The sequence below is a fragment of the Sebastes fasciatus genome, chromosome 14 (genome assembly GCF_043250625.1).
Source record: "Sebastes fasciatus isolate fSebFas1 chromosome 14, fSebFas1.pri, whole genome shotgun sequence".
Lineage (NCBI taxonomy): Eukaryota > Metazoa > Chordata > Actinopteri > Perciformes > Sebastidae > Sebastes > Sebastes fasciatus.
Window position 1 is genome coordinate 1,438,056 of NC_133808.1, and position 12,371 is coordinate 1,450,426.

Below are 12,371 nucleotides of genomic sequence, written 5' to 3' on the forward strand. Positions count from 1 at the left end.
TCACTTGGGGGGCTTTATACTGTTCTTGTGTCGGGGTTTGAATATGATACCTTTAATACCAGTTGCAAACATCTCCAGAAAAGGTTTGAACAAAGTCTAAACAAATAAAACAAATCTTTACTCAAGGTAAATGTTGCATGTTAACAGACACAATTTGTTTGTTTTAGCCACATTACTAAGAAGTTTTATACCTTATGTGCAGTACTTGACATACATTTGACATTAACCTGTGTTTATCTGTCAAACAGGCTACATGTGGCTGCAGAATTGCTGTAAAATTTATTCTGTGAACCATTTTGCCAGTATTTAAGTGAGCCCACCTTGATCAAGGTACAACTGATGAACAAAAAAACAGTTTAATATCAATCTACCTACCTATTATTAAAGATTCTAAACTAACACCTTTCCTTTCACAGATTCACTTCGGATACAGTTCGGTTAAGAGGGAGAAGACTCTTTGAAGAATTTTGCTCGTGCATTCAGTCCAAGAGCTCATTTTCACCAACTTAAGGCCTTTTCCACTAAAAAGCAGAAACGGATTTCCTGATTTAAATGACGGCCATGTTTGCCCCGACATAAATTAAGAGAAGAAAGTGCATCAAGTGTTCAAGTAGGGTGTATAGTTTGAAAGAACATAACAGGGAAGGGGGTTAGGACAGTGTATGGGAGAGGAAACACTGGCACAGAACTGGCAATTTGCAGTGAGATTTAGGAGACGGGGGTGTAGATTGAGAAGGCTGACCACAACTCAACCACCAAGGCTCGACTATAAAAGAAGTCCCGCTAGTGCATCAAGTGGTAGATCAATCACACTGTGCTGCTTACTGAGAATACTACGCATGACAAACGACACATCTGACTATGTTGGCCTGTATAAAATGTATGCAAGCAGTCCCTATATTTAATTCATTGTTTTGAAAGCCAATATAGGCTGTGATGAGAAGGGGCAGAAATGTAAGAAAAAAAGAAAACAAAAAGGAGCAGGGGGAAATGGGGATGTCCATAGTTTTCCCCGCATGATCCCCCCCAACCCCAATTTCATCTTTTGGCACGCCGTGGGTCCCTGCCGTTGCTAATGGTAACTGAAGACTTTGCGGCAGCTGGGGGTCCTGCAGCAGTAACTGGCGCTCCGTTGCCAGGTGACCGACCGTTGGGTCGCCCAATGCTCCCGAACGCAGGGTCACGGGGTGCACCAGGTGGTGGGTTGTTGTTGGCAAATGGGGGCATGGCACCGTTACCTGTGGGTTGAGATTGAGAAATTACTCACATAAAAAGAAACAACATTTTAAGACACGTCATCCTTCATAGGCCTTTTGCATATGACACATTTTGACAGGTCACAGTAAAAGTACAGGTGTGAGTAATAAAACTAATGTAGGCTGAAGTCCATTCAGCTGCTTTGGATTCAGGGTCCTGGTATTGTGCATGCTGACTCGATATCACACTCGTGGCTTACTGGGACACTTCAAAAGAGCAGAGCCATTGGTATTATTAGTAACACCTGTTCTTATACCATGGCAAGTCAAAATGATGTGAAAAAGGCCTGCTGTGCCTCCTATTCTCTAAACACAAAAAGGCAAGTGTCATCTCATTTCATATTTAAGTAAGCAATAAAAAAATAGGGCACCATACTACTTGTCATATTTTCACTCCATTTTATCAAATTTATTGAGTCAAGAACTGTTACGTATGCAATCACAAAAGTTTACTAGTGTAGTACTGACACACTACGCCAACATTCTACAGTCATTTTGTACAGACACCATCGATATGTACCGCTCTACGAGACATGGACAACTCTGCTGTTACAACACAACAGTGGTAATTTGCATAAAGAAAAAATATACTGACCTGGTGGGGCAGGTGTACCTGAATTCTGATTGGGCGGAGAGTTTCCCCTCTGATTCTGGTCTGGTTTACCCTGTTAGTGAAAGACAATGTCAGCTTTAACAACCTACCACCAGTGGTGTTAAGACTGGACTGAAGGCTTAATATTAACATGCAAAGTTACCCAATTCAAATTCTGATACAGGTCATCAAACAAAGGTATGTTTAACTTTCTGAGGCCCACAGTAGATGTCACATAGAAGCGGTGTACATCACCTGAAAGGTGGGAAATAATTGTAGCTGCTCTGATTCAGCTCAGCACTATGTGTTAAGTTGTTCTAGTCATAAATCAGAAATAAACATTAATTAATTAAAATAACTGTAAAAGTGTATATGGGTTTAGAATATTATGATAGAAGTATATGATGGTCATTCCCATGCTCACTTATGTCTCATAAGTTGTTGCAACAATGTTTGGGTTGATACCATTTGTTACACAGATTTGGTGCTGAATTCAACCATTTCTTTACCACTCGAGAAATGATAAAAATGATCCATAATCCCTCCAAAACACCAAGACCATGAGGAACACCATAGAATAAAAAAATATGCTGTGATTTGTTATCAAACACTTGACGTTTTGAAATTTCTGCAAGAAATGCATTTTTCTGCGATTGGATAGTGAGCGCTTCTGTTCTGGAAACAGATCAGAAACCTCCTTATTGTCCATCTAGCTAGGAAAACCATCCATCCTCTGAATGCTCTAGGTCTCTAGTCTGATCCATCCATCCTCTGAATGCTCTAGGTCTCTAGTTATTGGCTGTAAAGTTTCATGAGGCTGTGATTATCCTAGAGGTCACCACAGGTCATTTTATACAGTGAGGTCAAATTTTAAAAAAGGGTCTCACTACAATGAAATGGCTACTATGGGGACTAACATCACCCAAGTAAAATTGGGCTCAATGGATCCACAGGAGTCTCAGCTTTACAGTGATACCCAATGTATGTAATTCCAAGACTGTTTAGGGACCCCAGTATGCAGAAATATTCAAACGCACCATTTTAGAATAGACAAAAGTAACACGTTTATACTGCATGCAAAAAACTGCATGTGATATCATAAAGTAGGCATGTCTGCAAAGGGGAGCATTTGTTAAAAGGTACTAAATGTTTGCAAGATTGGGAGCATTTCTATTGCCTCCACACGGCTCTCAACATGGCGACGGCTGAGCCGATGGCTCGCAGCGGGAGGGTGGGCGCCACGCTTCCATGACGACAGCTGTAACTGCCATATGAGCGCAGTGTACAGCAGCCGCCGTGAGCTAGACAGTGGAGCATGCTCACATGCACTAAATGCATACGCAGGTAGACATTACTCCACTATATCTTTACATTGCAAATAGTTGTTTGTTGCTATATTAACGCTCTGACGTATAGAAAACCATTAATGACAAGTTGGGAGTGGGTGCATGGCTACTCACAGACTTGTTTTGCTGGTTTGTTTGGTTTAGCAGCTCTGGGTTTGGTTCACTGAAGTTGGGCACTTCTGAATACACCATGCAGAACCTGTGGAGACAAAACAAGTTTTTGAAGATAACATTCAGAAATTGTGTTTTTTTTTTTCTCTTTTTCAAACAGTCATTGTCTGACCGTTAGGCATAAGCTTTTTAGATTTAGATTTGAAGTCTTTCAAAGGCTGCTCACTGGACAGTAAAAGCCACAGTGAGACTACAGTGTAAGTGTGAGTTGGAATTAAAGGTTAAGGTGTTTTGAGAAAATACACAGCTGTCATAGGCACAGTTTGAACTTTAAAGGCTGTGTAAAGGGAAATCAGAGTTTTGTTTCTAACCACATTATAAATGTTGGAAAATAATGACTGAAAAAATGTGCAAAGACTGAACGTTGTAGAACTGGATTGTGGAGTTAGGCCGTTAAACTGTTTTTCATTAGTTTTGTGTTCAGGATTTTTTAAGCGGGGCTGAAATCATGGCTGGATGAGGCACTGGAATCATCCTTAACATAACTCCAGCCGCGAGCCACCCTCTCCCGAGCCATTCCAAGCCGACCGACCGCCTCAGATGAAATGCTCCTGGCGGGGGCCAGCACCGTGGAGAAGGGAGAGGAGATCCGCGAGGGGAACCTCACACACAGAGTGGCCGTCCCTAACCTGCCGAGTTGAATCCCCAGGGGACTGCACGACGGGGGCCGTTATCGGCCTCACACCGTCCACGGGCTGAGCCTCGATCAAAGGACTCAGGCCCCATACCCCCAATCCCCTACCCCTCTTGTGAGTGTGGTTTCAGCCATGGATGTATTAACGGAGGTTTAAGATTTCAGCGCCTTCAGCGACATGCCCCCAGCGTTTCAGAGCAGAGAATACTGATGATTTTTACATGATTTTGAAAGTTAATTTTATATACTTGCCGATTTTTTTAATCATTCAAATTTGGCTGGGTGGTTAGTAACATATATTTCTGTGGTGTGACAAACCCAGAATGCATATTTATTTTTGCTTTACACAGACTTTAAGTTTGGAGGTTCACATAAAAACTCTAGGACTGTAATGTGTACAACGCAGAGAGGTCTAATGTATTGGGATGTGTGTAGCCTACATATTACACCATCCAAACAGAATGCGACACAAGTAAGAGTCAGTTATAAAATCAGTTTTATTGCATGTTTACTATTGGAACTAACAGAAACTAACTGGCCGCGAGCGACGAAGCGCTGTGCAGCGTGCGCATTTCAGCTGTACTTTTGACAGACACCCCGTTTCTATTTATTCCTTATTCCAACGGACGAGGAACGGCTGATTGATGAAGTTGAAATGAGGAGTTATCTGATACGATACCTCCTCATTTCACTACTAACACCTAAATAAGGAGACAGCAGGCTGGAGGGAGATCACCAGGAGCCTGAAAGTCTACTTAGGCTGTATTGTATGTCATTTTCACTATAAAACCTGTTTTCTGTTTAAAAACATAACGTTGGAAGAGAGTAAGTACTACTCACCCATCATTTAGGTGGTCACATCTCTAGTCTGATCTTGAGCTCACAGCTGATAGGTACGTGGTTTGTGTACATGATGTAACAGAAGTGTATATTTAACTGTGTGTGGACAGCGTGTGTTATTAGGCTATAAGTAAATAAAAAGACCACAAATCTATCTTCTTATCTTGTTGGTTTATTATTCTGTCAATAAGGTTGATATTATTCATCATAACAATAAAGTATTAGTTCTGCGTTCAAAAAAATATAGATGCATTTCTAGGGGGTTCAGTGAGCCCCCTGAACGAATGCAAACTCCACCTGTGCTGACAGTGTGATTGATCTGAACTATACAACTCTGTCTAAATGTATTCCTGATAGAATAAAAGATGAAGTATTAATGTATTAGTATTAACAATACTACTAATAAGTATTAAGAATTCTAATAATTAAAGTATTAATGTTCATTTTGAAAACATGTTACTGACCAATTTCACAAGATGCCTTGGTCTTTGTATGATGCTTTAGCAGGAGGGACAAGAACTTAACTGGAGTATAAAGACATTTGTGGGCAGTTACTTACTCTCCAATCTTCTGTAGATCGCCTCCTCTTCCAGTGTATAGGGTCAGGCAGCCCTTCCATATGGATGCATAGCTAAAACAGAAATCTCACATTAAACTTCTAAAACCCAAGTTGCTCAGGTTCATAACCACCTGTCAAATAATGCATGTATTTGTATGTGCATTGATCAGTCAGTAAATAGTACTAATTTAAAGGCAACTGAGCGAGCATTGTTCATGTCATCAGTTCCCGTGCATGGGATCGATCCTACCCTCTGGTCAACTTGATGATGTCCCCTGCCTGGATAAGGCTGCCCAGCTCGTCCCAGACGGAGATGGCGATGCTCCCGCTCTTGTCTGCCACCTTGCACGAGCGCACCTCATGACCATCTTTGGTTTTGGTCACTCGTCCTGAAAGAACAAAGCAATGATCAGTCAGACTAAAGGGTCAACCTACTCCTAACACCTAACCCGGGTTAAAGGACGTGCGTGTGTGGAGATGTTAGAAGTTCATTTACAATCAATGCAAGTCAAAGTAACGTTTCCGCTGGCTCCGTTAATAAAGAGACAGAGTTGATGCTAGTGTGGAGAGAGAGATGCTTTAGTCCCACTTCTCTTACCGATCTCCAACACGATGAAGACGATGTTGAGGTTCTTGGAGCCGGGCTTCACATCCTTTAGCAGGAACAGGGCCTCTCCTGTTGCTGTTGTTGTCATCGTTAGTCTGAAGGAACACAACTCTTCGTTCCTTCACGGTCACTGAAACTCTACAGCAGTCAGTGCTGCTGTCGTTACTTTGTAACGAGTAACGTTAGCCAACAGTACCGCGTTAGCTTTAGCTCAGCTAGCTAACTAACTAGCCTGTTAGCCAAATGCTACCTGAACCCTCCTTCTACTTCACACACCACCGTTACCCTGACTGGTATAGACACGGGGACTACAGCCACTACATTACAGTCACATACACAAGAAACACACTGAGACTGGAGGACAACACGACAACTCTGCTTCCTCCAGACAGCCAACCCGCTAGCAGGCTAGCAGGGAGGCCACATGAGCAGCTAGCCGAGAGCTCTGCAAACGTTAGCTAGCTAGCTAGCTGCCTTCTTTTAGTTTCAGGATGTGAGTCTTCTGCATATCTCTTTTCACGATTCTCGCCATAATGGCAGCTCTGAACATCCGGTGAACTAACGTGAAACACGCACTAATGGACCCAACAAGCACTCAGAGGTTCAGCAGCACGGTGGATTCAGATCACATACTATTACTAGTATTAAGAGGCTGACACATCCAGAGAGATGTTACTGACAGAGACCACAGAGCTCCACTGACTGCAGGTTACAACACAGCTGGAGGTCTGAGTCTGTGTTGCAGAGGATGTGGAGTTAACAGTTCTCTCCCTCCACCATTTACACAACTCCAGTTTACGGTAAGTATTTATCAGATCAACCGAATCATATCCTTTGTGTGCCTCTTTAAAGCAACAGGAAGTGTTAACGGTAGCTCTGCTAGCGCGCAGTCATTAATGTTGGTGTGTCTATATCTATATCGATCTGTGGCCCCTATGACGGTGAAGTTGTTCGAGAAGCCTTGAATTCCTTGTTCTATCTGCCTAAACAACACTAAACCCCCCAGAAGCTGTCTAAAGTCTGGAGCAGCTGTTCCCTCTCTCTACACGCTCCCCCTGCTTCAACAATGCCCCAACAACGACGTCAGCGGAGCGCTGCCGGTCTCATTTATATCAGTCGGTCAGTTCCATTCTCCTCCAGAGGGAGGGGGTGTACACGGAGACATTTCCTCTTGTGTGCTCTTATACTATCGAGCCGACAGATACTGACCATTGCTAGGCATCTATTTGTAAAGACAATGCAATCAAAAACACAGGCAACGTGCTGACCTGTTTACAAAGAAGAAAGAAAGTAGTTGGTGTATACCAACTTCATTTCATTCACAAACAACGCGAGAAGAGATGAGAGAAAGCATTATGTGACAGCTCAGTGTCAACGATGAAACTAACGATGGTGAAATGTGTTACATTGAAGCCACACTGTTCATTCATTTGATGTCATCGAGGCTAATGTTACTTATATTATTAAACATCACATTTAGAGCCGTTTGACACACTTACTCACAGTAGTCTGAGTGCAAAATGCGTCGAACAGTAAGTATATAGTAGTTATTCAGGTGCAGTAGCATTACAATTGTTATAACTCCCTTTAAAGTATATTTGATATCTAAGCAAAAGAAAAATCGTCACGAACAGGATTCGAACCTGTGCGGGGAAACCCCATTGGATTTCGAGTCCAACGCCTTAACCTCTCGGCCACCGTGACTGCTTAACATGATATGTGTAGGAAGAACAATTTTAAAGAACAGAACACCGTCAGTTTTTGTTTGACTTGATACGAGGACATATTTCAGAAAATGGCTCATACACACATTTGTGTTTTATGGCTTTGTAATTAAAGTACAGCCATCGACGGTAATGACGATAGATGATGTAGTGTAAGACCCACAGAGTGTTAGCGCGTCTTCGGACGCAAGAGGGAGACAAACACCATCACAATTTTGCAGACAGTTCACATATTAAAGAGCCGGTTCACCCAAATTACAAACCAATCTTTTCTCAGTACATCTGCTCGTACATTCAAATAATGTGAGATTTCTGCTGCTACCCAACACACAGGCGGTGGATGAAAATCCATTTATGATGCTCATAGTATGGGGGGGGGGGGGGGGGAAAAAATTAATTCAGCGGGAACATTCCCAGAACATGTTGTCAATGCTTGTTGGAGGGACTATTTCCTCTGTAGAAAGTAGTTCCAGTCCAAATAGGTGACAGTGCAGGAGACTTAGTTTCTAGAAAGACAGTTTGCTGTTGAATCGTTGTTGTTTGGATGGTTAGATAGTGCTATGGTAAGTGATGTAAAGGTTATTTTCTAATTTGGGTGAAGCAGTTCTTTATTGTGGCTCTCACCCGGTCTTATCTTGGTTTTATACAGAGCGCTCTGAATCCACAAACTGTGCTGTGTAAATAGAGGTTGAGCAACTGAACCACTCCCTCCACTGAGATGAATCCACCACTACCTTAGGTTTATGAGATTACAACGCTATGCCCTACAGTCAAATCAAATGATACTCCGTACACGTGTGTTTGTTTTTGTTTGTGCCGGTGGGTGAGCACTGCTGGCGTCTCCTGACTGGCGTCTCCCTCTGTCAGCTGTCTTTCCTCTCGTTTTGTTGCTGTTTCTTCACTGTTCTCCTGAGTTTTGTTGTGTTCCGTCTCGTTCCCACTCTTGTTCTCCGTCTTTTGTTTTTTGTTTTTTGTTTTCCCTCTGCTCCCGTTCGCTGCACTCTCCTCGCCGGTTAGCTGCTAACTCGCTAGCGGAGCTGCTCTGCATGTTTCTCTGTCCCCCTCAACTCCTCTCGAACACTCCACCACTGGAATTACATTAATCATCTGGCTGTTCTCCTCATCATCTGTAACCATCTGTATCGTGAGTACCACCGCCCCCCCCCCCCCGCCCTGTCTAACGCTACCCTGTGCTGCCTCTACCGTCCCTCTCACCACCTGCTAACCGCTAACCCGTCTGCTAAACCATGGAACCATCAACCCTACTCACCCCTCTCCTGTTGCTTCTTACACTACCCCCCCTGTTATTCAAAGGACCCCCCTGGTTCCCACAGTTGTTTTGTCCCCCCATTACCTCCTCCCCTCCCCTCCCCTACTCTCGCTGTCAACTCCTCCGCCTCAGGAGAAACTACCGGCTATCCTCCACTGCTCTCTCCTCTGCTCAATCTGCTGGAATCCTCATCTGTAAACGCTACCTTCACCGTGGCCCCAAACACAACCGTCATCTCCAGTCCTCCATTACCCCTACCACCCCGATTTACAACATCCAAACCACTCACCCCCGCCGCCCCCCCTCCACTGGACCCCGCCGCACTGTGAACCTGGCCAACCTCAAACCTCTCCAGCGTGCCCCCATCACACCACCCTCCCACTCATCCAACTTTGCCCTCCTCAACACCCGTTCACTTAACAACAAAGCCCCCATCCTCCATGAACTCATCCTGGACAATTCAATGGACTTCCTCCTGCTCACTGAAACCTGGCAACAACCCAATGACTTCTTCTCCCTCAACCAAGCATCCCCCCCCAACTTCGGCTACCTCTGCAAACCCCGCCCCTCCCGGCGTGGAGGGGGCCTCGCAGTCTTATTCAACAAGAACCTCAGGACCACCGAACTCACTTTCCCTACAGTCACATCATTCGAATCCCTCGCCTTCAAAACGTGCTCCAACACAGTCATTCTCATTTACCGCCCACCTAAACCAAATTCATCCTTCCTCTCCGATCTGTCTGAACTCCTCATCCTAGCATCATCCCTCCCCTTACCCCTACTGCTACTGGGCGACTTCAACATCCACATGGACTCCCCCACCTGTAAACTTGCCTCTGATTTCTCCACTCTACTGGACAACTTCAACCTCACCCAGCACATCACCTTCCCCACACACACATCCAACCATCCCCCTTTCCCCTATCTGATCACAAACTCATCCAATTCACAATCCCTTCCCCATCACCCCGTCTGAAACTCCCCAGAGTCATCTCATTCCGCAACATCAAGTCCATTGATCCCCTCCATCTCTCCGACCTGCTATCTGCTGCCCTCCACCTGGACCCACCCCCCACCTCGCCTGATGATCTCACCAACCACCTCAACGCCACCCTGTCTGCCTCCCTCAACTCACTGGCCCCCCTGAGAACCAAAACTGTTTCATTCAACACCTCCTCCCCCTGGTTCACACCCCACCTCAGAAAACTCAAACAGACCGGCCGCCAACTTGAACGCCTCTGGAGAAAATCATCACTCACTGTTCACCTCGAAGCCTACAAATCTCACCTCATCACCTACAAAGACGCCATCACTGCTGCCAAATCTGACTACTTCTCCACCATCATCAATGACCCCACCCGTAACCCCCGAACCCTCTTCTCCACTGTCAACACTCTCCTCAAGCCTCACCCGATCTATGTAACTCATTCCTTCAGTTCTTCAGCGACAAAATCACCACCATCAACAACTCACTGCTCCCCGTGTCTGACCCAGCAGCAACCACACCGACCCCTTTTCTCTCCATCCCTCTGGACCCCCTGACCCCTCCCCCCCAGCACCGCCTCTCCCGGTTCGACCCTGTTGACTCAGCAACCATTGCCAAACTCATCAGCACATCCAAACCCACCACCTGCTCCCTGGACCCCCTCCTGACCCCCCTGCTGAAGTCCTGCCTCCCTGTCCTATGCCCCTACCTCACCGACCTCTTCAACTCCTCACTGTCCCATGGAACTGTCCCCTCAGCCTTCAAAACTGCTGCTGTCACCCCCACACTCAAGAAACCTGGTCTGGACCCCTCCTGTCTCAATCATTACCGCCCTATCTCCAACCTCCCCTTCCTCTCCAAAACCCTCGAACGCCTCGTCTCCACCCAGCTCCAATCCCACCTGCATTCCAACAACCTGCTTGAACCCCTCCAATCTGGCTTTCGCCCCCTCCACAGCACAGAAACTGCACTCCTCCAAGTCCTCAATAACCTCCTCACCTCTGCTGACACCGGAGCCCTCAACATCCTCATCCTCCTGGACCTGAGTGCAGCCTTCGATACCGTGAGTCACAACATTCTTCTCACCAGACTCCAAGACCTCGGTATCGAAGGTACTGCACTCAGCTGGCTCCAGTCATACCTCACCAACAGATCGCACTTCATCTCCCTTCACAACAACTCCTCTGCCACATCCACAGTCACACAAGGTGTCCCCCAAGGCTCTGTACTCGGTCCACTCCTGTTCATAATCTACTTATTCCCCCTCGGTCAGATCCTACGCCACTTCAACCTGGACTTCCACTGCTATGCTGACGACACTCAGATCTACCTCAGCACCAACACCCCTCACAACCCACCGCTCTCCCACATCAACTCCTGCCTCTCTGCAATTAAAGCCTGGATGCAACAGAACTTTTTAAAACTCAACAGCGACAAAACACAACTCCTCCTCATCGGCTCCAAATCCACCCTCACCAAAACCAACAACCTCACACTCAACATCGATGGCACTTCTGTTTCCCCCTCCCCCCAGGCACGTAACCTTGGCGTGATCTTCGACTCCACCCTCTCCCTTGAGCCCCACATCCGCCAACTGGTCAAAATATCCTTCTTCCACCTTCGCAATATCGTAAAAATCCGTCCGTCCCTCACACCCCCTACAGCAGAGAAACTCATCCACGCCTTCATCTCCTCCCGCCTTGACTATTGCAACTCACTCCTCTATGGCATCAGCAACACCTCCATAAATAAATTACAACTGGTCCAGAATGCAGCTGCCCGACTCCTCACCCACACCAAATCATGGCATCATATCACCCCAGTCCTGAAAGACCTTCACTGGCTCCCCGTCTCCCACCGGATCTCCTACAAAATCCTGACCCTCACCTACAAAGCCCTCCACCAACTTGCACCCCCCTATCTCTCTGAACTCCTCTCCCCCTACCAACCTCAACGGTCCCTCAGATCCACCTCAGCTGGTTTACTCTCCACCCCCACGTCCAAACTCCGCAGCTTTGGGGACAGAGCATTCTCCAGGGCAGCTCCCAAGCTCTGGAACTCACTCCCCAATCTCATCAGAGACTCTGATTCCCTCACCACATTCCAGTCCCGCCTCAAAACACATCTTTTTTCATCTGCTTACCCGTAGCCCCCTCCTTCCCCCTACCCATCAGTCCGTGTGTCTGGATGTGATTGTGCCTGTGTATGTCGCTTTTTGTCGTTCGTCTCCTGTCTGTCTGTCTCACACCGTTTTCCCCCCCGACTATGTTAAAGCGTCTTTGAGAATACTATAAAGCGCTATATAAATCTAATATATTATATTATTATATTATTATTACAGTTAACTTACAAACAATGTCCCAAGCGACAGCAAACACTTCCTTGTG

At 45.8% G+C, this 12,371-nt stretch overlaps 1 protein-coding gene, 1 non-coding gene and 1 pseudogene across 2 annotated transcripts; 1 reads left to right on the forward strand and 2 right to left on the reverse strand.

The window, feature by feature from the left end:
* Positions 1-259: 259 nt before the first annotated feature.
* On the reverse strand, positions 260-7,129 carry nabp1a (nucleic acid binding protein 1a). The gene is made up of 6 exons (XM_074658201.1): positions 5,997-7,129; positions 5,649-5,787; positions 5,399-5,470; positions 3,309-3,393; positions 1,852-1,921; positions 260-1,238 (listed from the first exon to the last, which is right to left on the reverse strand). Exons 1-6 carry the CDS (start codon positions 6,091-6,093, stop codon positions 1,039-1,041), a joined length of 663 nt encoding a protein of 220 aa, XP_074514302.1. The 5' UTR covers positions 6,094-7,129; the 3' UTR covers positions 260-1,038.
* Positions 7,130-7,627: 498 nt separating this feature from the next.
* Positions 7,628-7,709, reverse strand: trnas-cga (transfer RNA serine (anticodon CGA)). Its single transcript has one exon. It is a non-coding gene; the product is annotated as a tRNA-Ser (tRNA).
* Positions 7,710-8,976: 1,267 nt separating this feature from the next.
* On the forward strand, positions 8,977-12,262 carry LOC141782016 (uncharacterized; annotated as a pseudogene).
* The last annotated feature ends 109 nt before the right edge of the window (positions 12,263-12,371 follow it).

Bases quoted from the DNA above. Each gene is read 5' to 3' on its own strand.
- nabp1a (XM_074658201.1), bottom strand. From the start codon at position 6,093: ATGACAACAACAGCAACAGGAGAGGCCCTGTTCCTGCTAAAGGATGTG. The intron at 5,788-5,996 runs GTAAGAGAAGTG...TTGTTCTTTCAG, and splicing joins CTTCATCGTGTTGGAGATCG to GACGAGTGACCAAAACCAAA. The intron at 1,239-1,851 runs GTCAGTATATTT...CTCAACCCACAG, and splicing joins AGGTACACCTGCCCCACCAG to GTAACGGTGCCATGCCCCCA.